The sequence below is a fragment of the Typha latifolia genome, chromosome 1 (assembly GCF_019914945.1).
Source record: "Typha latifolia isolate L0001 chromosome 1, TyphaL0001v2, whole genome shotgun sequence".
Lineage (NCBI taxonomy): Eukaryota > Viridiplantae > Streptophyta > Magnoliopsida > Poales > Typhaceae > Typha > Typha latifolia.
The window spans coordinates 5,830,323-5,856,691 of record NC_133086.1 but is presented as its reverse complement, the minus strand read 5'-3'; the positions used below and the strand labels follow the sequence as shown (position 1 = coordinate 5,856,691).

At 37.3% G+C, this 26,369-nt stretch overlaps 4 protein-coding genes and 1 non-coding gene across 7 annotated transcripts; 3 read left to right on the top strand and 2 right to left on the bottom strand.

Annotated features, from left to right (window-relative positions):
- Window positions 1–379: 379 nt before the first annotated feature.
- LOC140784803 (bZIP transcription factor 1-B-like) lies at window positions 380–7,893 on the bottom strand. Of its 3 annotated transcripts, XM_073132387.1 has the most exons (14): window positions 7,602–7,742; window positions 7,161–7,307; window positions 7,002–7,067; window positions 6,799–6,885; window positions 6,043–6,129; window positions 5,884–5,943; window positions 5,754–5,799; window positions 5,627–5,690; window positions 5,481–5,535; window positions 3,722–3,764; window positions 3,384–3,637; window positions 1,192–1,269; window positions 967–1,092; window positions 380–886 (listed from the first exon to the last, which is right to left on the bottom strand). In XM_073132387.1, the coding sequence occupies exons 2-14, from the start codon at window positions 7,215–7,217 to the stop codon at window positions 743–745; spliced, it is 1,167 nt and encodes a 388-aa protein (XP_072988488.1). In that variant the 5' UTR covers window positions 7,218–7,307; window positions 7,602–7,742; the 3' UTR covers window positions 380–742. The 3 variants fall into 3 exon arrangements, with proteins under 3 accessions (XP_072988488.1, XP_072988471.1, XP_072988479.1); XM_073132370.1 differs by having other exon boundaries at window positions 5,627–5,799; window positions 7,602–7,893; XM_073132378.1 differs by having other exon boundaries at window positions 5,627–5,799; window positions 7,002–7,061.
- Window positions 7,894–9,662: 1,769 nt separating this feature from the next.
- TRNAM-CAU (transfer RNA methionine (anticodon CAU)) lies at window positions 9,663–9,748 on the top strand. The gene is given in 2 exon segments: window positions 9,663–9,700; window positions 9,713–9,748. It is a non-coding gene; the product is annotated as a tRNA-Met (tRNA).
- Window positions 9,749–10,019: 271 nt separating this feature from the next.
- Window positions 10,020–16,567, bottom strand: LOC140798567 (uncharacterized). The gene is made up of 11 exons (XM_073152438.1): window positions 16,345–16,567; window positions 15,873–16,269; window positions 14,528–14,734; window positions 14,183–14,401; window positions 13,958–14,024; window positions 13,666–13,875; window positions 13,361–13,452; window positions 12,378–12,560; window positions 12,141–12,277; window positions 10,528–10,822; window positions 10,020–10,435 (listed from the first exon to the last, which is right to left on the bottom strand). The coding sequence occupies exons 1-10, from the start codon at window positions 16,455–16,457 to the stop codon at window positions 10,561–10,563; spliced, it is 1,887 nt and encodes a 628-aa protein (XP_073008539.1). The 5' UTR covers window positions 16,458–16,567; the 3' UTR covers window positions 10,020–10,435; window positions 10,528–10,560.
- Window positions 16,568–20,242: 3,675 nt separating this feature from the next.
- LOC140796993 (zinc finger CCCH domain-containing protein 56-like) lies at window positions 20,243–22,740 on the top strand. The gene is made up of 2 exons (XM_073150611.1): window positions 20,243–21,429; window positions 22,122–22,740. Exons 1-2 carry the CDS (start codon window positions 20,676–20,678, stop codon window positions 22,406–22,408), a joined length of 1,041 nt encoding a protein of 346 aa, XP_073006712.1. The 5' UTR covers window positions 20,243–20,675; the 3' UTR covers window positions 22,409–22,740.
- Window positions 22,741–23,733: 993 nt separating this feature from the next.
- LOC140782596 (uncharacterized) lies at window positions 23,734–26,249 on the top strand. The gene is made up of 2 exons (XM_073129256.1): window positions 23,734–24,065; window positions 25,665–26,249. Exons 1-2 carry the CDS (start codon window positions 23,841–23,843, stop codon window positions 25,899–25,901), a joined length of 462 nt encoding a protein of 153 aa, XP_072985357.1. The 5' UTR covers window positions 23,734–23,840; the 3' UTR covers window positions 25,902–26,249.
- The last annotated feature ends 120 nt before the right edge of the window (window positions 26,250–26,369 follow it).

The following is a 26,369-nucleotide window of genomic DNA, read 5'->3' as shown; positions in this document are numbered from 1 at the left end:
TGGCTGAGGCAACTGTGGTACCTGATTTGATGTCCATGTTTCCTTCTTTGTAGTGTCTCCAGCCAAACTCCGCAGAGAGAGAGCACGATTGCATTTAGATACAACGTATAAAGCTCTTAGAAAATTGGAGTGAATAGTATATGACACACATAAATTGTTTCTCCCCAGGAACCACCATTGACATCAAGGTAATTCAGATATCACTGGCTTATAAAGACTAAGCAGCACTATATATCTGAAGAGAATTAATACTTCAAAGTTAAAACATCAAAGTTCTGGTAAACAGTAAAGTTCTGTATTTTAGGTCTTTGATGAAATAGGATAATCAGGAAAGTATGGTTGTTCTTTATTAAATAAAAACATGCACACTGTATCAACATTTTCAACTATATAACCCCAATGTTTTTGCATTAATAATTAATAGTCTCTCATAAAGTGCACACATCATCAAACCATTACGACAGACAAGTAGGTAAGTGAGAAAGCAATTATTTATGGTTTAACAGACTAGGTGAACAAGGTTACAACCGTATATGTCCTGCTTGAGCTTGACTCTTAAAAGATACGTCAAGACAATTTTAAAACAGGAACCAGCCTAGGATGGTCAGTATTGACATCAAAGCTACCTAGTAACAATTAACTATAACAAATTACGACATTTAATTTCTGTCATACTATGCCTGGATGTGCAAATTATCTAGTCAGCTAATAGATCAGGAAATAGCCTGAAGCAGGCAGCATGTTAGGGGCCACTCTCTGGTTGATTTGCTTCAGAAGGTTGCACATCAGAATCTGAGTGCTTTTTCCGATTATCGTCAACAGAACTTTGTTCTTTTCTGTCAAGTTTTGGATCATCTGTTTTTCGTTGGATGCCCCCTAGTTTTTCCTGTAAAAGTAACAGTTCATATTCACAAGAATATTCTAAATAAGACAAATTAATTAAAGCACCACCATATGATTCATCACCTTAAGAGAGGTATTCTGAGAAAGAAGCACCTCATACTCCTTTCTAATGCGGTTTATCTCTGCTCTTAGGGAAGCATTTTCCTCCTTTAATGATTCTGCACGTTGACCAAGCTCTTCACATTCAGCCTGGACAAGGAACTAGTCATAATAACTTGTTCTTGTATATCGTGATATGAGATCTGTAATTATCTAAGAGAAGATCATCAAGTGTGCATGCTATACTACCTGCTTACGCAGCCTGGATCTACGAGCAGATTCCCTGTTGGACTGCTTTCTTCTCTGCCTCTTGAGTTCTCTTTCATCCTGAAACATGTTAGTTGAAAAAAGAATGAAGGCTCCAATCACTGTCAGATTATACAAAGATATTAAGATAATGTATATGGTAATATCCATTCCACTTCAGTAATCTAGGTAACCTAGTACATCACATAGGATTTTAGGTGATGCATTCATCCATTATTCCACAATGAACTTTTTTCTCAGAAATCAATAAAAGAGAATTATGTCAATGACAAGTATGCTAATAGTCCAAGGCAAACCTCGATATCTAGCTTAGGATTTCTTTCTTTCTTCTTTTCTTGTTGTTTTAAACAGCTATTTATTTCATAAATGCATATCAAATCTGATCTGAATCACCATTTGTGCTCGTATCATATTTCTATGTCTCTCAACCAGAACACTGATTCAATCTGAACAGCTTCTTAAAAAATTAAGATTGCCTTGATCCTAGAAAATTATACCTCACCAATTCACTTTAGAAGTTTAGATCACATCAGTCCAAGAACTTTAACTTCTTATCTTGAATCCTGATGAACTTCAAAATACATGCTCTATAAAGATGTAGATCTATCACATCTCAATCAAGGAAGATGATATTATTTTGATATTTGGAAATCTAAACCCACAACTATTCTTTTTTAGGGTCATAATCTCAGTGGTTCCATCAAAATCTTTGTCATCAGAGCAGATAATAAACATGCAAATCACTTACATAATATCTATAATAGAATCGAACGCCAAGCTAGAAGTATGGAGAAAAAACTTAGAATACGGAGGTTCTAGAGTAAATAAATCTAGTATATGGCATTATGCAATGCAATTTCAGTCAATCAAGATTTAACTACAAAAGAATTATCTAGATGGAGTAATAGTACCTAAGACTGGAGTAATTCATTACCTTAAAACAATAAAGGAGATCAATGAGGAGAATGAGAATATGATGGCTAAGATTGAGAATATCTCTATTGTGTTGGGTGATTGTTTACTGTTACATTGAAGCTTAAAAGGAAAAGTTTGTAAGATGACTATATGTCTCACAATGCTTTAGATCGGAGTGAAGTTAACTAGGAACTATATTCATACACAAATATATCTTTCATAATTTCACAAAGACATACCACCACAGACAAATATGCACACATGTATAAATGAGCATCATAATTAAATATTGACCCCCTCAGAAGAGATCTCTAATAATTTAAATACATGAACACCAAGTCATACCTCTTCCATGTAAATAAAAAACACTCATAATGGATGGCAGATTTTAAATCGTCAATCAGAATAAGTATGAACCAGATTTCAGTATTCTCGTTGATCTTAAACACAAATCTCATCAAAATATTGTATCTTCCAATTAAACCTATCCATTTTCTTTCACTTCATGCACAATATAGAACTAAAAGAAGAAATACTTTTGCTTTTTAAACAATTCAAACATCATAAATGGCTTCCAGTAAAGTAAAACCTCCAATAGAAACTTCAGCTTTTGCACTGACAGGATCTAATCTCTAAATGCAAAGTATAGGGTTTACCAAGAGTTATAATGAGTAATGATGACTGCACATGATATTGAACTATGAAAGTCAAAGAATGAACTACATGATCTTCACTGGCATAGAGAATTAACAAGGAAGAATGGCTACAACTTGACTTCACAGAGAAAAGCCCAATGAGAATGTAACCCAAAATAATATATATATATATATATATATATATATATATATTGATCAGCTGTATTAGGGCATCCGGAGACCCAAGAAGCACTACTGCATTAGTACTGCAGAGCTCTCTTTTTTTCCAAATAAATATTATCAACGCAAACTACAGTTTGCAGTTCAAAAGATGCAACTCTCAATCATAGATTTCCACAGTGAAACAGTCAAGTGGATATGCAAAGGTTTGCTTCAACAGATGCTCCCGACAAGATTTTTTTTTTATTCAATTTTATGAAGAGCGTGTTCTAGAGATTGAAAACAGAATAGAACAATTGGAAGTTTTCCATCAAAAGTTTCACATCACTACCAACAAATGGAAAAGATAACCGATAGGAAATAATTCAAGTTTTCATTTTATGCCGCTGTATTAGTTGAAAAGAAGTTGTTATTCTATGATGCCAAAAGGAGTTAACAAAAAACCTGTATCCAATGATCTGTTGGAACGACAGCTCCTGAAACTGCAGCAGCAGGCATCTTGCCATGTATTGGAGGAACAGGTGATGAGCTTGGAGCGGTCCAATAGTCCATGCCTATATTTAAGTTTGTAGTAGGACCAGCAAGTGTACCAGTTGCTTGCATTGGCATCATGGGCATAGTTTGATTCAACATTCCCTGTGAAGGCTTGATTACACCATTCTGGGTATCACATGCTGGTTTGCCACTCTGAGAGTTTCCTGTAGTCATGCATAAAAAGACGGGCAAGTTTATCAAAGCTAAAAATTGCTGTCCAACTTACAAAAAGATTAGCATATGCATACCATCAAAGGGTTCTTGTTCAACACTTGTCTTTGGATGTGAATCCTGTCAAAATCAAAATATGAGACAGTTCAAGCATCCAGTGAAGTAGCATTAGAGCTAATTTATGGCACAACCTTTGTTATGTCAGCTTAAACAACAGTTAATGAGAAGTGCAATCCAAATACATATCAACAGCCATTTGTTAAAAATAAGCTATAAGGATAACATAAGACATATATATATATCTGAGTAAATGTGCTGATTATTAGTTTACTACTATTGCCCTCCACTGAAAGCTCAAAAAAGAAGGGGATGAACAATATTCCCCTCACTAAAGAAAATAGAAATGGCAAGGAAAGCCTATTCAGATATTCAGCACAAGTAGACATAATTCAACAAAATCTTAATATTGCAGACTTGCAGTTTGTCCATTCACATTATCAAGATTTCTATCAAACAAGTGACACCCCTATAAGAGATAAAGCTAAATGAATTGGTCAAACAAATAGCTAGTAAAGACAAACAAAAGATGTTCAATGCATGAGTCTCCTGCCAACTTGGGATCAAGGAGGAAGAGCATTAAATCTATCCCAGAAGATTTATCAAGAAATATATAGCCATAACTCGTAAATGTATAACTCTCCATGCATAACCATATTATTTGTGTATAAGTTGTAAATCATACCATATTAACAAAGAAGATGTGCATCCAACTGTTTCAGTTCAAAACTAAACAAAAGAAATACTCTACTTTAACTAACAAATCTTCCTTGAGAACCAGAAAACGAATGAGAAACAAAAGTCATCAGTATTTAGTTACCAACACAAAGCACAAATTCTGAAAACTAATGCAATTTCCTAATCAATAATCCAAGCTCAGTCATCAGTGTTTAATTAAATTTTAAACAACACAAAGCACAAGTTCTAAAACTACAGCTTAGACACGGATTCAAACTCAAAATCCAACCCCATATTACCATAACATCAGATAATTTACGTAGATGATTTTCATGCTTCCCTCCAGCTAAAGAGGTAATCTAAATCTTTTTTAAGGGAATATTAAGCTTAGTGCCCTTCTACTTGCAGCAATCATCAAATGGCCAAACTCCAGAGTAGGTGAGAAATCGCATTTGCAAGTGCTTTTACAGTTTTACTTCTAGGAAATCATGTAACTTCCTGATGTTGAAAGACTGCTAGAAAGGCATAGTTCAGGCTTTCAAACTCATAGATCAGGAGAGGCAGAAACTTCAAGCACAAGGCAGAAACCTCATGTGTTTCCTGAATATGAGAAAACTCAGAAGTACTATGTTCAAAAAAGAAACTACAACAAACAAGTACTTTCACAAGATCAATATTGACACTTTGAAGAAGATAACACATCATACATGCATGCACTTGATGTCAAGATTATTAGTATGTGCATATATAAAGCCTGAGGTTTAAATGAGAGTTAAAAACCGAAGAATTTTCTTCTTACTATTTTACTAGTAAGATACAATGTATCTGTCTCATATAGGGCACAAATACAGGTCACAAGATGCTTATCCAACACAAGAATCTTTGCATTGTCTCATAGATTGGCCTCAAAGCATTCTAGAAAAGCTTCGACTTAGAAGGTTATACAAATAAAGATAAACAGCATTACAACATCCAATATTTGGCCACAAGTGTTCCATGATTAAGAGAACTTAGCTCATGGATCTTCACCACTCTAATATCTCAGATGCCTACTGTATGCTATATTGATAAATATATAGAAATAGTTGTTTAGATGCTCACATTCTGAGAGTTTGCATCACTTCCTTCACTTGAACTTTCACTTCCACTTTCACCACTGCATAAACCACAATTTGCTCAACAACATTATAAAACTTCACAAAGATAAGCAAGAAGCCTCAACAAGATGGTCATGTCACACTACATACCTCTGGGAGAAGATCCCATTTGCTGATGCCCCAGATGTTTTGCCTGGCTCATTGATGTTCTTTCCTGTAATCATATTCAGACTGCCTAAACTTCCTTTAGATCTTTTGAAGGGGCTTCTTTCCTTACCTTCGGATGACTTCCCATCCATTTCTAATCCAGCAGGCGCAGCTCCCTAGAAGATGTTATTCATCATACTACATTTTTTAATTTAAGATGCCAAATTCACAATGATTAGGTTAAAAAACATGATACTTACAGGGTTATCAATGTTTCCATTGGGAGAAGGCATAGCGTAAGGACTAAATGGATGTGTTCCCTGTCCAATAATAATTAGTAAAATAGGAGGTCCCGTGGTGTGTATGTTACTATGTGGAGGGCAGATTGGGACTAGAAATGTTTAGGAAAAATAATATACCGGAGGCATAGCTGGATGAGCATATAACCCTCCAGAGGGATACATGACAAACGATGTTGCGGGCGTCCCATAGGGCGGCATAACATGCTGCAACGAAAACAAACACATATAACTAAAAGTAATATTACATAACTGTAGAATGTCAGCACCATATTCTAACATTTTCGCTACCAATAATCAAGTGTTGAGAACCTATCTCTACTTCCTATCTCAGGATTGCTCCATATCAAGAAAATGAACTAATGAAACTCTCAGGTCTCAAGACTCTCAGCCACATCAGTAATGCAAACTGTCAAGTCCGGAATATGTAGTTCCATCTCTCCTTCCAAAATGTTACTATCAAATTATTCCATTATAAGTGAAAAGAGTTACATAATGTGATTATTTAAATGAAAAGGTTTATACTGCCAGTGACCTCCAAGTGTTTTCAAATCAACAAAATCTTGATATTCCTTTTCTTCTCTTGAGTCCTATTAAAGAAGTTAACTCAACAACCCTGACTTAATTCTTACAGAATTTTGTAACAAAAATCTGCTGTGATAACACAGACATCTAACAGATATACACTCCATAAATATGTCTTATTATAACATACTAGGGGCTGAAAGTTTATCTGGTTCACATCCTCTATAGACAGTTTCTTTCCACATATCAAGGAAACAATTGAGACCGCCACCCCACATCTAGATGAAACTTGACATATAATAGTCTATAAATTGTAATAATCAAGACAACCATTGGAAACATATATAGCACCTGAGCACCCCACATGTAAGGATGAGCCTGGGGACTCGACGCCACGGGAGAGTGAAAGAATCCAGGTGGCGGAATTGGTGAATAAGCCTATTGGAATCAAAATATCAAGGCAATAAGCTCCATAAAAGCACCAAACAATTTCAGCAAGTAAACAGGAACTGTCCCACTTTTGGCGTTCACCAGAAAAAAAACAAATCTTAAACCTGAAAGCTAGACCAGTCTGGGTAGACTGCAGCAGCTGAGCTGGTATTAGTGCTCGGCGGCTGTTCCTGAGCAAGAAAGTACACCAAAAGAAACTATATTTTCAGATTTTGTGCAAGTAAGAACACAATTACTGAATAGGTTAGGAGGATATCAGATACCCGAGCCGAAGAAGTCTTCGGAGCCTTTGCTAGGTTTTCTGTCTCGCTGCTGCCCATGATTTACTGATCCCTCACTCATGCATTCCACCACTCAATCCATATCCTGAATCAATGCCCAATTCCCGCGACGATCTCACCTCCAAAACCCTACGTCCAAGGAATCTTATGAATCAATTAAAAAGATCAAAATTTTAGCCCTTAAAATGAGACGAGAGAGCACAAATCGCGGTCACAGTCTCAACTTGCTTGATGGATTAGTCTAACATCAAAATCTTAATTTCGAACTACGTAAGTATAATGAGCAAAACTTTAGTTCAAAACCCAGAAGAAAAAAAAAACAGCGCAAATCAAGATAAATATCGTATTTCAGGAAGCTAGTAGATTCCAATTAGTCGATCAACTACCAAAACTAGATCTAAAGAGAAGGAGCACGATACATACAGCTAGAGAACAAGATACTTCCGGGAGACAAGGAGATCGGCGAGGATATCCAGTGACGAGGCGAGATCGATATCGCACGGCTCAAGGAATCGACTCAATTCTACGAAGATGGGAGGAAGAGGAGGGAGACGGAGAGAGAGAGAGAGAGAGAGAGAGAGAGAGAGAGAGAGAGAGGAGGGTGGGGGTGGGGGGGAGGAAAGGAGAGGGAGGGGCAAAGTGGGAATTCTAGGGTTTTTGCGGGGAGAGGAGTTTCCGAAGGGGGGGAAACGTGAGAGCGAAACGTGATTATGTTGGTTGACCACGGCGGCAATAGATTTATATATTTGGCGGGTGACGTGGCGATTCGATATCTTAGAATCGTCCGATCCAACGATTCACGGTCACGGTGTCACCCGATGATGCGGTGATAATATCTGTCATGGAGTGAGAATAGTGGGGACTGGGGACACACATATTACCTTATTCACAACCATGAGTGGAATTTGCGGTGCATGACGTGAGAATAGTGGGGCACATGTTATCTTATTCACAACTATGAGTGGAATTGGGCGGGTAATGGGTCTGGATAAAAGGATTAGAGCAAATGCCTCTACCTTTTTTTTATATAAAAAAAAAATTATTTTGTTTGACAACTTAGAAAAAAAAAATCTATGAGTGGAAGATAGTCAATGGTTAGATAATATCATTTTAGAATAATTGCACTTACACCTTCTGAACTATTATAATTTTTTGCATGCTTTCGCAGATTTCATATTTTTTTTAGCACATAGGCTCCGTGAATTATTAAAAATATCTCACTATCTGACAACCTTCGTAAAAAGACCAATATACTTTATATAAAAATAAGATTATTTTAGTAAAATATATTTTTTTATTTTTTAAAAATATAAGAATAAATATATCTAGTTCGCGTTATATAATTAATCCTATAAAATTTATGTGTAATTATATGTACAATAGTTACCATCTATTATATATTATATACTTTTTATCTCTGTCATAAAAGAAATTTATAAATCAATAATTACTGAAGTAAATTAATCATTACTGTTCCAGGAGTCTTAATCCTATTTGTGCTACAACCTATTACCTGTATCTATCCTAAAATCTAGATCCATAATTCTAGATCATTAACTTCATTTTAGCTGCCCTTTTTGTGCATGATAATAATCAAACAGAATTTTTTTTTAAAAAAAAGGGTTCCATTATGTACAATAAAACACCACGTGTTTCAAATATTAGTTAATTAATACGTGGCATTTTCTCGGCTTGTGTGATGCACTGAATTCAATCTTCGTGAAAGCATTCATCATCATTCCTGCAATAATTATTGAGATACCATTTTGATCCTTTTGCCTAAAATCAATGCTTTTTAGGAATCCTAAACAAATATTCTTGGTAGGACCCTTCAAAAAGTGATCCTAAAATGGGAAAAATATATTGTCTATATAGAATAAGTGATCTAATGCGACGATATATTTTGTATCAGCTCATGAGCTTATTAATGGGATCACAACCAATAAAGAAGATGATCTTATCATTAAATTAGATTTCACCAAAGCTTTTGATAATGTGAACTGAGCTTCAGACTGTATGATTTGTTAGCCCCTATGCTTTTTTATTATTGTTGATGATATCCTTTCTCATATGATATCATTAGCTTCTAACTGATAATTATATATCTTTTCTTGTATACATAATGACTCTCTAAATTATTATTTTTTTGAAAAAAAAATGAATAAAATTGTAAGTTTCATTGTTTTGTAAAGAGAAGCATGGTGGTTCGAGTATTCTTAATCTTCGAGATTATAATAATAATTGGCAAATGATGGTGGATTTATCAATTCAACTCATTTTTCTCCTTTTCCTAATTATTATTAGAGGAGAAGGGTCCTTTTTTAGGAACCTAACAATATTTAAGTGCTCTTATTTTTGGCATGGATTTCTGGTGAGATAGATGAATTATGATATATATCTACATGCATTTTCTTATTCTATTAAAAATATGGTAATGAATTTATTGAGAAATTATTTTTAAAGATCAAATATTGTTTTATTGATGGGGTGGTGGCGCAGTTGGCTAGCGCGTAGGTCTCATAGCGTACTGAGTAATCCTGAGGTCGAGAGTTCGAGCCTCTCTCACCCCACACATTATTTTTCATTTTGTCTACATAATTTAATACGATAATATAAGACAACCATATGGGCATCAAAATAGCCTCTAGGAGGGAAGTATTGCTTATACTTTAGAAATTCAAAGTTCAATCTCACAGGCTTTCCTAGTTTTAGTAGTTTATGATGAAAAAATGTATAGAATTAAAACTGACAAATGTGTGATTATATCTATTGATATTCTAACAATGCTAGTGGCAGTGAACATTACTTCTATCTAACATAAAGTGGTGGTAGATAAAAATGTCAGGAGGAAGTTCTCTTCTTTTTTGAATCATTGTTTCTTCAATCATAGTATACAAGCATGAGCAGAACCTAAAGTCATCAAACTAGAAAAAGAAAACGAAGAGATACACATAGATGTCGTCCAATTAAAATTAATCTACCGAAGCAGCAAGAAATACAAAAGCATCTGCACACCTCCACAAATATTTTCCTTCTTATATTGATTAAAAGTCCAATGCATTTCAGTGCTGCTCCAGTAGTTCCTGCTACCCATGTCCCAGAGTTAACAGATCGATAGCCAATACCACGTCGACTACCCTGCTCATTTGTACTCGAGTATATTTGAAGCCAAATTTGCTTTAATGTCTGGGAGAGGATGAGTATACAGAAGTAATCTCCATTTATAGAGACAGAAAGAGCGAAGAAACAACCACCATCTGTAACACCAAGAAGAATTCACTTTTAGAACATATCGATATACTTATTGCCACAAAACACGTATAGAAACAGGGCATTCACATAGGACTACCGGAACGAAGAAAAACTTGCAAGGTCTGTCTTCTCAGAACTCATTAGCTGCTGAAGAATGTGATTCATCAGTATCTGAAGCTTTAACCATTGCAGGCTCAGATAGAACATTCCCTTCAGTAAAAGTGAAGTGACTGGTGGCACCAAAGGAGGTGGCGAGCCGCATCACACAAGATTGAGAGACTGTACTATCCGGCTGAACAGAATCAGGTAATTGAGGCAGGCAGGTGGGAAGGAACTCCTCCTGATGGTTTGCTGATCTGAAAAGTGCAAGTGTAGCTCGACAAAAGATAAATCTGCATCAAATTTATGAGAAATCAGCAAGTTTCTAGTTACATAGTATGATGGAAAAAAAAAAATTAACCGATTATATTTAGCCATAGAAATAGAAGGCTAATAAGTTTTTTCTGGCCTGAGGAGAAATAAGTTTCTGACTTGAAGGAGATACCATTGCTTTTACTTTCTAGTGGCTATAAAGATGTCTGCCAGTCAACCATGGGGAAGTAAATTCATACATTATTACAGTGAAGGGAGGTGGAAAGAATTTGGGTTATTTTTAGGAAGCAATCTGAAAATCAAAATAACGTAGCACCTTGAGATGTAAGTATGTAACTTCATGGAGTTTAGAATCTTTAGATAGCTTCATCAAGAAAGCAATCAACAATGTTTATGACCTTTTGCTTTTGCTATAGCCTTTCACTTTGAAGTTTTCCAAGGTTCAATGTAAACTGAAGCAGGATGAATTATGTCGTTTTTACAATATAAGTACTTCAAAAGTTTGAAAAAATAAATGAAAGGATTAGAAAAGAAGAAAATTATTTTTCAGCGTAAGAGAATGTTTTATATGTATGATATGAGTTTCATAATTATATAGGAGAGATATGCAAAAAATATATTATGAGATTCACAAAAGGTATAACAAGTTCCCAGTTCATTACTTCCTATAAATTGAGGACAAAAATGAGATCAGATATTTGTAGTTGCTACGTATGAAACAAGACAGACCACCTATATGAAGCTCCGCTTAAGGATCAATGTAAGATATTTTAAGAACCTTTAGTAATGTGACATATCTTAATGTTCTGCAGGTATAATAAGCTCATGCAACCACAAAGACACCCTCTAATATCCTCTATAGTTGCACTAAATGTAGAGAAGAGAGAAGAAAGCAAGTTTTATATAGGAGATTTTCTTAAGTTCAAGGCTCGTAAAGCAAGCACGAAAACTATACCAATTGCCTTATATGTTTAATGATTTAACAAAAATTAAAGAGGAGATTTTCTATAGGAGAGAAGAAAGGAAGTTTTATGTAGGAGATTTTCACAAGTTCAAGGCTCATAAAGCAAGCATGAAAACTATCCCAATTGCCTTGAATGTTTAATGATTTTAACAAAAAAAACTTTAGAAGGTTAAGGTTGTAAATTCATTACAATATCTACTACAGGAAATGCAATGTTAATGGTGATAGGGTAAGATGAACATTTTTGTGATATTGTAATACTGAATACTGATGATTATTGAAGGACTTAGGAAGGCAAGATCATCTTGGGATGTCAATACAAAAATTGAGCAGTTTGAAAGAGGAATTATATCTAATTTCAGAAACTGACATACCTGAGAAGAAGTCGTCGTAAAAATGGATCGCCCATGACTTCAGTCCAAAGTGGATGAAGTGCATCTGACGATACCAAAGAGGTTTCCCATTCATTTAAGGATAATGAAAATAGCTCCTCGGCCTTGTTATAAGTTTCCTGCAACATATGACACTGCCCTAAGTACCAACAGCAATGAAATTTAGAAGACATAAGAAAAAGAAGACCTGCACAGAATCCATCACCTAAATGGACATACCCTCTCAATGTTCATGCCAGAAATTCCAATCAAAAAGCAGAAGGCTTGCAATGGTGTTGTGAGGAACATTGTGAATTGGCTACCATTTTGATAGCGAGCAGAGTCGTTACTATTCGCAACAGTTGGTGATCTTGGAGAAAGGAGCATAGCTATTGTCTCTCCCTTCTCTGCCCCATGTATAGCCTGCACCAGTTCACAATAAAATTCATAATATAGACATCAGGGCTGGCATTATTTAAGCCTTCCCACAACAGTTCTCTTGTACACAGATGAACGAATACAGTTACTTAGAACTTAGAAGGATCACGTTGGTTTAGACTAAATGAGAAATCAGAGTCTACATCAAAAGAATCATTGAAAAGCATTCAGCATTTATGTTTCAACAGTAAAGACAAGCATATCATGGTCCAATGATCTCCATAACAATAATGGTATTTCTTGTGCTTCTTTTTCTGCGATGGATCTTGTAAACATCATACATAGATAAGAATGGAGGAACCTTTCCACTTTGGCAAACTTAAAGGAAGCTATGAAATAATGTGGCCCCACCTATTCTTTAACAACACAACTAACCAAAGGAGGGAATAGCGTCTCTTTCCTACTATCAGGAGTCATGGCCTACCAGTTACTCTCGGTTTTCCTGGAAAATAGTTATCACAAATTAAGCGTTTAGAATTTCATCGATAAACATGAGATATGAAAAGTTTCCATTCTGATATTAGTGAAGGACGATATCCTCTAATACTGGAAAACCAACCTAATCAAAAGGAGAACCATATTTCAGTCTTGTGCCACCAACAAAACACAAACTTCCAAAGTGGTTGCTCTGAACTATATTATGTGATTAAAACAATGAGACACATCAACCAACAAATGTGAAACTGCACACTTACTGACTCTCCACTGTGAGTTCTCTCAAATCATTATTACAGGATAATACCCACTGCACTTCAAGATAAAGGAAATTAGAGTTAACAACCTGCCTTAAATGCATGGCTGCTGTTACTGTCAATCACCAGGAAAAGAGGTTTTCTTGTAAAAGGAATCAAATCGCAAGGATATACATAATTTGAACCTGGAAAGGTCAAGAAATAGTGTCAGATTTATACAATAATACAAAGGAATATATTGGCTATGGCAATTAAGAAACTTCAGTTCTCCAGAACAATATATGGCACAAAAAAAGGTACAAGTTCTCCAGAAATTACAAAAAGAAGTCATGAAAAGAGAAAAGCAAAAAATGCAAGTCTTCCTGTACTTTTGAGATTATAACAGATGGTAAAATTACCTTCACTTCCACGAGAACCTAACCATAAGCCAGGCTCACTATTTAATTTCACATTACGTCTCCTCCGGGAAGATGGTCTAATAGGGTTATCACTTGGAGAGGTACTCAGGGAGGAAATGTCAAGATTTCTAAAGTTCACTGCAGTCTTCTCCACAATATCTGAAGAAAGTCCAGAACTTGATGGCACAGGAGGATTGGGTGAACCCTCCCCTGCATGAGATATTTAATGATGATTGGAGTGCAATTCAATGCATATTAGTAACAGAATAAATGAAAAAGTCATAATACTAACCAGCAGCTGAAAGATATATCAATAAGATTCCATCTGCTGGCAGCTCTTTACATATTGTCGCAAGGACCTATGCCAAAAGAGCAGTTGAAATATTAAGTTTTGTTTCATCAGCATTTTCTAGCATGGAAAGTTGTGTACCAATGTCATTGGAATACCTTCAAAAAATATAGAATAAAGAACTACTGATAGAAACTAACCCTAACCTTTAGATAAATCAAAACTCACCACAAGGAAATGTGTAACAGATGGACGATACAAAATTAATTTTCGTGGGTTTGGTGGCAAACCAGGATCTCTGATATCCTGCAACAGATTGAGATGATTAGACCCACTTCCATTTTGAGGACCATCGGCACCACTCTTTGTTGAAAATGAACCACATGGCTCCCATTCTAGACACTGAAGCATTCTGAAAGCATCTAGAGTAAGCTCAGTCAACTTAACCTGCTCAATTCATACATAGCAAAAATCATTTAACCAGTCAAACTCCTAAAGATAGACTTGCCAATATTAAAAGATTAATATGACAATGGGAAACAAGACAAAATACAAACAAACTGTAAAATTTACCTCATTGTGATGGTAGCTACACAGGATTGCATCACTTAATGCAAGACCTCTCCTAATGTCGCTAGAAGCAATTTTAGGAAGAGAGTCCGGAGGTGGATCAAATGCAAAGCTATATCTTAAAGGCCTCATATTCATAAAAGGTGTATCAGCTTTAAGAAATCTTCCAACTTCTTGAACTACATGCTTCCACTCTTTAGATTCAGCTTCCTGTGTAGATCACTCAACATAAGTCTGTCATTCCATGAATGTCGTGCAGAATAAGCATTTTGCTTCTATAATAAACTATCCAGCATAAAAACAGAAGATTGAGCTTCTGGTATTATGGGGCAAAGATGAGTATGCTAACTTCTAGGATGCTTCTATTTCCAAAGAGGTGTATGTCAAAGGGGAGAAAATAAATAGTGTAAGCTGAACTTAATGTCACATCTTATAAGAATTACTGACACACTTCATGAACAATGTTGTTTTATTTCTTTTCTTCTCTTTAATAAAGTGATAAAAGAGCTTATATGCCATGGTGTCCTACTTGCAACATAAAAAATGTGAACATATTTGAATGTGAAATGGACCAGGTAAGGAGCTACTGTGCTCATGGTAGGCATTGATCAAAGCTATTTCTTAATTGACCAATTTCTTTCAGTATTAACAGAATTCACGGAATATCTAGTTAACAAGGGCCTTGACGTCTGAAGTATCATATAAGAAGATATGACTCATTATTCTAAAAAGAGTAACCACCGGGAAGGATGTACCCTCTAACCACATTTCGTGCAATTGCATGTTTGTATCACTGAATAATTAGACCTAGAACATTTTGTCAATAGACATGTAACTGTGTATAGTAGACATACTCGCTGGTCTTATAAGATCTCAAAGAATTAGAATTTAGATTCCGGGTACATGTCCACTACATTGATCTCCACTCTCCACATCATTTGGTTTGATTAAGTATTAATGCTATTGGTTAGAATGTACAAATCTCGTTAAAGAAAAATTAATTGAAAGAAAAGGTCTGTGGCTCTCAGGATTCACGGAGTGTCACGATTTTGAAACCGTGTTGTGAGAATCCACCTTTTCCTTTTCCTCTAACCCCTTACTCTCAATAAATAAACGAAAGCTAACAATCTAAAAATCCAGAATATAATACTCTAGATAACCCAAAACTCGAGAAACTATACAAGCAAAATGACGTTTAACTTAAGAGTACACAACTTGTAAAAATTCAAGCAGCATTCTACACAAAACTACTCTCAGCCTAAATTCGTGTCAAAATTACTCCAAAAAAAAGGCAATCTTCAACATCAATCAATCCAATAGAAGCAAGACTGCAGAAAGAAGCTTGTACCTGGATGTTCCTCTTGCACTCCTCGAGGAGCGCCTTGAGCTGTGCGGCGAGTCTACCTACCATCTCACGCCGGCCGAGCACGAGGCAGACGATCAGAAACCGCGCAAGAAACCGCAGCTGCTTGTTCGCTAGCGCCGGATCCTGCTGCTGTCCCGCAGCGCCGTCGCGGAAGTAATCGCGAGTAAGGATGGCTTCATAGAATATGTAAGCCTCGGCGAGGTAGGAGGAGTCGCTGCTGCGCTGGTACTGGCCGTAGTAGAGCTGCGCGATCCTCGAGGCAATCTCACCGATCTCCCACCGACGGAGACCGGCATCCAACAGCTTCTGCCGGTGTTCCTGCTGCATCTTCCATAGCTGCGTGTAGATCCTAAACGCCTTCTGGAGATCTGTATCATTCCTGATATCGAAGAGGTGAAGAGATCGAGATCAGAGACTACAGTTACTGTAATATGTCCTAGGTTTGGGGGAATACCGGTTGCGGCCGTAGAGGGGGAGATCGCGGACGATGGAGAAGCGGCGGTCGCCCTTGTCGACAAGGGACCAGAAGAGCTCCGTGATGGGCACGTTGCTGCTCTGCCCCGCCATGGGAGGACAGGAGAGGGGAGGGATAGTTAATGGAGGAGGAGAACGAAGTCGAACATTTGGGGAGACTGGAGAGAGAGAGAAAGAGAGAGAGGGGAAGGCGAGCAAATGAAAAGAGCAGATTGCCTGTAGTCCTGGATGTAGGAAGTTACTACACTCCTGCGATTGGATACTTGGCAGACCATGGTTGGACAGCGGCTCTGAGACTGAGCCTAAGACATATTTCTTGGGCTTGGGCTTGGGCTTGTAATTAATTTGGGCCGGGTCTTTCTTTAGATCAAGATTCAACCATGTATGTCCAATTGAGTTTTTTTTTCTTTTTCTTTTTTTTTAGGGTTAAAAGAACCAATATTTTCATTGCAAGAGTTGCATTTTATTTCCCATACAAGAAACAAAGTCAACCAGAAAGGAAAGGAGTGGTAGTAGCTTTCAAAGCATCCAACTTCTCAATCTTAAACACAATTCCACGTATGTATACTGCTGACATACAGGAAGGTGCAGCTCTTGACTAAATAACACATGAGCAGCAAGTAGAATACTGGTGGATGCGCTACGTTGACGATGGCGCAGCCGCCGCGAAACTGCAGAATGCTTTGAGGAGAGGTGGGAAGGATGGATTGAAAGGGATATTGGAGAAGATGTCATGAAAGCACTTGTCCTCGATCTCCTGGATCGCTCTGCAACACTTGTCGCTGAGATGGATGCGGAATGTGACCAAGGAAGCGAGGAGGTCAGCGGCGCAGCCTTCCACCTTGATGATAGACTTCCAACAATATTCATTCATATTGGGGACGAAGGGAATGTAAAACTTATCGTCACCTCCTCCTCCTAATTGTTGCGACGACGAGAGACCGACGGCCGCGACGACGACGACGAGGAAGAGGAGGAGGGTAGTCTGCACTGACTTAGCCATGCTGGTTGATTTGTAGACCTACGTGAATTATATGTGTATAATGGAGAGGAAGAATGGGGTTCCTTGCATTTTATAGGAAGAAGGATTGGGGAGTTATAGAAAAATTAATAGTTGATGTTACTAATATAGCATAATTAACAATCACTGCTAGTAACTTCTTCTTTTTTAATATGAAAGGGAGGTAACCCATAACCCCCAGTACTGCTCACCTTCAGTTAAAAGTACAGATTATACTTTAAATGATCATTCTCTGTGATTCTCATAAAAACTTTTAACTTTGATTAATTCTTGACATTCCATGTACAATTCCTAAAGACTCTTTATCAATCAACATATATCTATATATATATATATATTCATGGCAAGGGTTGCTCCCTTCCTCTCTCTCTCTCTCACACACACACACTTATCTCTCGAGTTAATTATATTATTTGTGTTCTCCCTCTTCACATGGATATCACCACCTTCTTCATCTCTACCCTCAAAGTCCGTTTTCTTTTCAACTCCACTCCAGTTTCTTTATTGCTTGCTTTTATATCAGACACCAAACAATACTCCCAAGATATATCATAAATGCTTCTTGTAGGGAAGGAAGCAACTTAATGAGAAGCTTACATATATGGACCTCAGAGAAAATATATGTTAAGAGAATCGTCCATTAAGTATAATTACTGTCTATTGACATCTAGGATTAAACTTCATGCGCTTACTAGTTCTTAAAAGGGGAGGTCATGAAAGAAGAATATTTATTTATTTCATATACCATTGCATAAATATCTGTGTGAATATAGAATGTAAAGATGACTATTACATATTTTATACGCTCATAAATACTGCATCACTTCCACCTATCATTAGTAGTTGGGGTTTGACTAGACAAGTGTCCTTACTCACTCAGTCCAGGAGGATTAAGGATAGAGTGTATTTTATATGAGGCTTACACCTGAGGTCGGGAGCCTGTGTGACATTCAGGTAATTAAACTGCAGAGTTAGGACTAGATTATGATGATTAAAAATTATGATTGTGAGGTAGGGATATATCTCTAGCAGTATCCGACGACGCAAGGTTAGGGCGTCTGTTGATGAGCCGAGGGCTCCCGTTTCTCCCGCTGTGGGCGGTGATAATTTAGAGAGAGTGAGATATGGGCTTACGACCGGGGTCCTTAGTCTGATGGTCACACACTACCGGTCACATATAGTGTCGCCATACATGTGTAGGTGACATTACCGCTAGATATGTATATATCCCCCCTCGATGTATGATATGATGGATGGTTACGTGATGGATGATTTTCTTGAGAGTATTTACTTTGTGTGGTAAATAGCTCGGTGAGCTATGATAAGTATGATTAATGCCTCGGTGGGCATTAGATGACTAAATTACTCTTTTATTACTATGCATAATATATAAACACTATGATTGAGATTTGTATGAAATTGTATCAAGCATGATATCTGTGTGGACTTATCTTGATACGTTTAGTAACTGGCATGTGCCACGATAGTGACGTAAAATCTTTATTGCTTGCATTAATCTAGTAACTCATGGTAAGTCATTTCAACAAGCATATTGTTATTATTAGCAATTATAGGCATGCATTGGATATGCACATGTGATTTCAGTGTTTAGACTATTTGGATCCTACTCGCTGGGCTGTAAGCTTAGCACCTTTTAGTGAGATCATTTCAGAGCTAGGGGACGCAAGTGCGGGTAGCGAGGAGTAGTTGTCTTTCTTTTTCAGTATGTCTATTAGTTGTATTAAGTCTTTGCGAGGGCGTTATGGTGGATGATGTATTTTGGACTTTAGTATTGTATTTTGAATGTGTATCTAGAAGGCTTATTGTGGCCTGTGGAACTTGTATCCGGACTCTTATGGTTGAGTTTATTTATGGTGAATTTGTGCTGTTGTGTGCCTTGTGAAATTGACAGGTCATGTGATGCACCGCGTGGGGAGATTTACCCACACGGTTTACACGTGTATTTAAATGTTTGGGTGTTTCATTTGTACTGTACAAATTGCAACTTATTTTTTTTCTGCCTTTCGTCTTATCATACACAAAGTATCTTGAGCATAAGCTCGTTGACAAAATCTAAAATTGTAGAATACTGTTGTTAGTAAGGATATAAATAAGTCAAACCTAAGGGAGTTGGCATTTATTCCGGCTATGTCTGAAATAAATTTTGAGCCTAGTTCATGCTTAGCTCTTCTATATTTGAGCTGAGCTTACTTCCAGCTCAACATGAGCTTTAGCCATAAATGAGATCATTCAAATCTTAAACAAGCAAAGCTTAATTTGAACCATAAATAGGTTAGGCTTAATTCAAACAGTGTTCAGTCAAGCATGTTGCAAAGTAAGTCAGTTTGTGCTTAAGCTCAGCGAATTTTGAGCCTAAATTTTGGTTCATGCTTAGCTCATTTACATTCAAGCTGAGTTCGAGCCAGTATAAAATTGCTCATTTATTTTGACTGTTATAATATTTAGGGCCGCAGACTGAGTCACGATAAGCATGCATGCGATGCTTTTTCCACTGTAAAAGGAAAATAAAGAAAAAATTGATGCAGTTTTTGGTTATCTGAGCTCTTTTTTTTTTTAATAAATATAGTAGGTGTAAAATGAAATCTTTGCGAAATAGACAAAGTGAACAATACTTCTTAGAAGTTTTGGATAAGATTCACTTCTATACAGCTCAAAATCTTTCAATTTTTTTTATGAGTTGTCCTAGAAATCATTTAATTTTTTTTGTGGAAATAGATCTCAAAAATCAAATGTTATAATGTCAATAAGTCAAAATTGTTGTGGAAAAAATTATAGTAACTGATTCCATCTTGCTTCAAAAAATTAATTTCATCGTGTGTGAGAAATATTTATTCGAAACACGCACGTGTCCGAAACATACAAGGTATGCTCATCAATCTCCCCGCCGCCCCGGATCGAATGGATTTCTAGGGTTTGAATCCTCGCCAACACTTTCTTACCTTTTTAGATCCATAGATTTCTTCCCAATAAGTTCAAAACGCAAAATTTGTTCCATTTTAGTTGCGGAGAGATATTTTGGTTGTAACAAGTTACGGTTTTGATCTCTGGTTGTCTTCCAGTTTGATCCTTGTTTCGTTCTTTTTCTTGAATCGCTTTCTTCAAAGGAAAAATCTTTGGAAATTCTGACTGGATTCGCGTAGTTATTGCAACTGTATTAGCTCATCAATTCAAATGTTCTATTCTTCGTTGATGGAATTGCAGTAGTTGGTGTTCTACCAAGTTAATAGTTTGATATCTTCTATTGGTTCCTCTTTACCCAATATTAATTCATGGATTACAATAGCAATGCTATTGAGATAATCCCTGATGCTTCCGGCCCTGAAACCTGGGCGGCGGCGCAAAACGATCAAGCCGCGTGGGCTACCGAGGACGATTACCAGGCTTGGAATGTGGAGTCGACCTCGGTTTCCTCTTCGAATCCTGGCTACGTTGATCGCCAATCCCAATCTCGGGCCGGTAGCGAGCAGCCTCCGAGCAAGAAGCCTCGGGGTTCTTCCCAAGGGGAAGGGAGTGGAATGAGCAAGTCGAGGGCAATCGGAAAGATGTTCTTCAAGACCAAACTTTGCTGCAAGTTCCGAATGGGAACATGCCCGTATGTCACGAATTGCAATTTCGCGCATGGAATGGAGGAGCTCCGGAAGCCACCTCCCAATTGGCAGGAGATTGTGGCAGCTCAGGAGGAGGGGTCGGAGCGGTTGGAACCACGGGAGGAGCATCAAATACCCATTGTCACCTCATCCAATGCAGGCGGAGATGGTCAGAGATCATTCAAAGGAAGGCACTGCAAGAAGTTCTATACTGAGGAGGGGTGCCCTTATGGAGATATGTGTACTTTCCTGCACGACGAGCAGTCAAAGGGTAGGGAGAGTGTGGCAATTAGTCTGTCGCCGACTGTCGGAGGTGGTGGATCAAACGGGGCAAGCCAGAAGCCTTCTAATTGGAAGACAAGAATCTGCAACAAGTGGGAGATGACTGGTTATTGCCCTTTTGGCAGCAAATGTCACTTTGCCCATGGCACTGCTGGTATTATCTTATGATTCTTTTCCTCTTGATCTCTGAGTTTAGTATAAAGACTGAATATCTGGGATATCGAATATCTTCCTTCGATTTTATATGTGAAATGGCCATGATGCTGAGACTTGTAATTAGATTGGGTCAGTTTGCAGATTTTACCATGTATCAAAGTCCTATCTTAGTTGATCATGGATCTTTAATTGCATATAGTAATCTACAGCTTTTGTTGTAGCTGACCTAACAAATGATTGTGGGAGCAGTCTTTGATGTTCTGTTGTTTCTGATTGCATTTGATGAATGGCACTTTCAGTCTTGATAGTTCCTTTTTTTGTTGTTTTCCAATTTTACCATGCATCTCAAAGTCCTGCCGCAGCTGATGATGGGTCTTTGATTACATATAGTATAAACTTTAACTCGTCGTGCTTGTGTTGCATGACAAATGGCATATGTAGTGTATAAAATTAGTTTTGGTGTCTTTAGATTCTGATTTACATGATAAATAAATATTTATTCATTCTTGATAGTTCAATTAGATTGCTGAATCTTGCAGAATTTTTCCACTTCCCCCAAGGGACTAAACTCTAATTTCTATCGATGCGGCAAATATAATCAATAACTTTTCATTATTTTTGTGATAGTGCAAGACACGAACAAGTTTTTGTTCTTAAGTCTAGCTTCTCATGGGTTATAAATGGTTGCAGAACTGCTCAGATATGGTGGGGGAACTGCCATTATGGAAGCTGGAGATGCTTCTTCAACTGTTCCAGACTTGAAGCAGGCTGTTGTATCAGCGAAAGCATCTACTAGGAATTCTATTGCATCAGTCACGTCGGTCCCTCATACAGATGTATACCATATGGGGGTTCCTTTGCAGAGGTCAACTATAGCGAACCAAAGGCAGGGACAAGAGCAAAGGCCTCTTCATAAATGGAAAGGTCCAGACAAGATTAGTAGAATTTATGGTGATTGGATTGATGAAAATGAATAGGCCTGGAAATTGTTGACATCATCGGGCATCTTGGAGGGAAGAATGACTCTGTGCTACATAATGATAGTAATCAGATTCTTGTGCGAAGTCATGGTTAAACTGAAACTGGAACATTCTGTATCTGAAGCAATTAGGGCGAAGTTACAGACTCCTTCATTTTGTGCTTATGAATTAGGGATAAAGACCTAGAGGGGTCCTCAGGTCATTTTTGTTTGATTGTACTTTGTGAGATCATCTTAGCAAAGTCATTGTATTAGTATTGAACAAAAATCATTGAACTATCAATGGTGCTTCTCAATCCTCACTCAAGCAGAACTTTATTTTGACCACAACCATTTGCACTAAGTCTTGATGTTTATTACATGATTAATGCAGTAGCTCTGCGAAGATCATGATGTCTGGTTCCTGCTAAAATGCACGACGATCGTCGGTAACCATGCCATATGTATTTCTCAGTATGTTTACAGTGCTCTGATTGTGTGTAAATGGTTGAGATGATGCCATTAGCTTCATAATTTATTGATCTCAGACCTTTTCCGCATACACTAGACAAGTTCTAATTAGAATAAGAAGGGCTGCATTTCTCCTTTATTCTCATTATTAATGCACCTTGTAACTTTTGCTTCTGCAACTTTAGATATAAACATGACACAATAAGAGGACAAGTGGAAAGAATTATGAACAAAGTGAAATACCAGTAATATGAATGATGCGGGACATCTGCAATATAAACATAGTATGAGAATAAGGAGATGTTTCATATCTTTCATATGATAAAGATAAAAAAAAATTAAGAGTAATATTATTTTTACCACTAGTTTTCACATTTTTTTATATATCAAAGTTTTGCCCTGGCATGGTTTTAACTTGAATTTCAAGGTAAGTTCACAGAGCAATCGCTCCATGAGTGTATCAGTCCAAGAATGAAATACTGATTTATTTTATAAAACTTTCTCTGTAATACGGTTCATATGAATGAAATACCTAGTCCTAGTCCACAAACTTTTTATTAAAGAAAAAGGGAAGGTAAGTTGATGGAGTAGTAAGAACCACAACTTAGAATCTAGAGTCCACCAAATCAAGGCATAACATTTATAAATTGGATTGATCTAAATTTGCAAGCAAGACTCAAAAATCTCAAAATGATACCCTGTTTTTTTTTCTTCTCAAATATGTAGAAATATCCATAACCCCTAGAAAAACTGCAGATGGTATATTCTCCTTTTAGCCCTCATCCTCATACATTACCTAGTCTCTGCCCTTAGGGGTATATTGGGAAATTTGATCCCTTCGTTTGATGACTTCTTCCATCCTTTGTCGAACTCAGTAAAAGAGGAGTCGAATAGAAAAATAAAACTCCTCTCTTTCTCTCTTTGTAGTTGTTGACATCCTCCTCTCCATTTGGATTCGTTCTTGGGGATCAGCAGATCCAATGGGATTCCTTCGAAGAGTAGCTGGGCTCTTTGGCCTTGGAAGGGACGAGGCTCACGAAGCAACGGATGGCGGCGCCGGAGGCGAGGGCGGCGACGATCGGACGGCGAACACTGCGGCGTCGAGTACCACGAGAGGATTCGGGGTGCAGATCCCCGTTGCCGTCGATAGGCCGGTTGCCGGTCCGGTTCTTGTTGCTTGTGATCTTGGCGAGGGTGGAGTACAGGTACTAACTTCTAGCTCTCATCGCCGGGACAATGAAAAGATGGGATTTTATTGTGTGGGTTGTTGCTTATATCAAAAATGGTGGGATGAGTTTCTTAAAAAATCCTGATTTCGTGAATTGGGTCATCGTGGTTGTCGTACTTGATTTTATCCTTGATTAAGAGGATTATGACTGGTTGAAAGAGGCCGAATGACTGATGTTGGATTGCTAGAATTTAATGATAACTACATCTGAATTGTTCCGGGACGTTACTTATCAATCCTTTTCTGTTTCTTGAGCTTCCTTTTAGGTTGAACATAGGCTAAAGATTAAATTTGTAAAGTCAAACATCCCGATTTGTTACAAGAGGAAAAAAATATTGTATTGATATAGATTTATAATGGAAAGGTTGGATGTTATCATGTGCAAGGAGATGTAGATCATAGCATGGTTCCAATCGGGAAGAAATTGTAGCAAATCTATAGGCTATTTGTTAGCCAGGATGTTGAAAGCCGCTTCAGTAGGCAAGGGAGCACATTACTGGGAAGTTCTGTGAAAAATGAAATCTTGTAGATAGAGATGATGCATAGGGAGCAACAATTTAGGTGGGCAGTTAGCTAAAATTTCTTTATAGGGAAACCTTTTTGCTATATGAGACTTTGTTCTAAACTGAATATTGAGCAATATCTTAGTTGTAAGTTACTAGAGATATGCTTATTTTTCAACAAGGCCCTTAATGTTCCGAATGGTCTGATGATTGTTGCATTGGCACTTGACACCATTTATCCGATGACAAAAACTGGGTGGAAGCTCTCAAGGGAAGCATACAATGGTATTAGTTTGTGTTGATATTATTTATTAGACATTAATCACTGGGTGAAATCTCAAGAAGAAGAGTACAGTGGTTTATGAGTCTTAGTCTGACATCTGTCAGAGACTATCTTTAGAAACTCTATTTATTTTGACTCTATTATCTAATATTTTGATATTTTATGGATTTTATGTCACTTAAGATAAATAAACATAGTAAGTTTCAAGCAGGGAATTTACATCCACTGCCTTAATGGAGTTTGGTTATTTGATAGTGTTTGTTTCCTCAAAATTCAGCATTCAATTGAGAAATGTTTGATAGGAAATATTATTATTGACCTGACAAACAACAAAGTCTTGGTCAGTAGCCCATGATCCTGTATGTTGGAAACCTGCAAGCAGCTTTATATTTGTAAGCAAAAAAATTGAAGTGAAGCACTTATGATGCTCGAACCCTATATACATTCATATCATAAGGTGTACCTCTTATTTGCTCGTTGTCAATTAATTGCAGTATCTTCCTCCACATTAGTCCTTAGTATATTTTTATTTTTTTCTGACTCACCTCAATGTCCTTATTTCCTGAATAAGAGGTAGCTTGACTCCTATAACTTCCTTTATTCCCTTCTACTGGTTTTAGAACTGCTTAAAAATCTTTCATCATTTTACTCCTTAATGAGATACTTACGAAGTCCTTTTGGCCCAGGAGTAAATCTTTGTGATGCCTTCCGTTGCTAGGCTGCTTTGATCTCTTGTACTTTTTCAGTTAGATTTGTTCAGTTACTCATATCTGTCACTTTCTTAAATCAGGGATTCAGGTGGTATACAAGAAGACTAAGGATCGATGAGGACGGGGATGTAGCAGATGAGTTCTTGGATGAGATTGTAACGGAGATGTCCTGCACAGATAACCAGATAGCAGTACCCAAGTTCCAGGTGAAATACAACACCAGACCCACTGCCTTAGCAATGAGAAAGCAGACTGTTGCCATTGACGGTAATATCCGCCAAAGCTTGGAGTACCGGGGGAAACTAAGGTGGGTGTAATGGGACTGAATTCTCACAAGTATCAGCTACCACTTGGAGTCTCCAGATTATGGAAGAAAGATTCTAGGCCAAAAGATCATCAGAATACAGTCTTTTCTTGTGTTCAGAATCCAGTCGCTGGTGTAGTGGTGTGCTATGGGAATGATGGTACTGCTCTGCGAACCTAATCCGACATTGAACTTGATATCAGGCTGTTTGTAATGTCATCTATTCTTTAACTTGAATTGTCAATCTTATTCATTTGCCTTGTAGTCGTAATGGTGTTAGTTCATGATCAAAAGCAGACAGAAGGAAACTTGTAGCAGTTATGCACAAATATATAAAAAGTTTGTAATATCTCTTAGTACACTACTACTACATTTGTGAAAATTGCTTTCCCAGATAGCTGGAAAGACGATTAAAGGGAAGCAACTAGGATAATCTACATCAGGAAAGAGGACTCAGGTGCCTGTCACAACTACCTTGTAG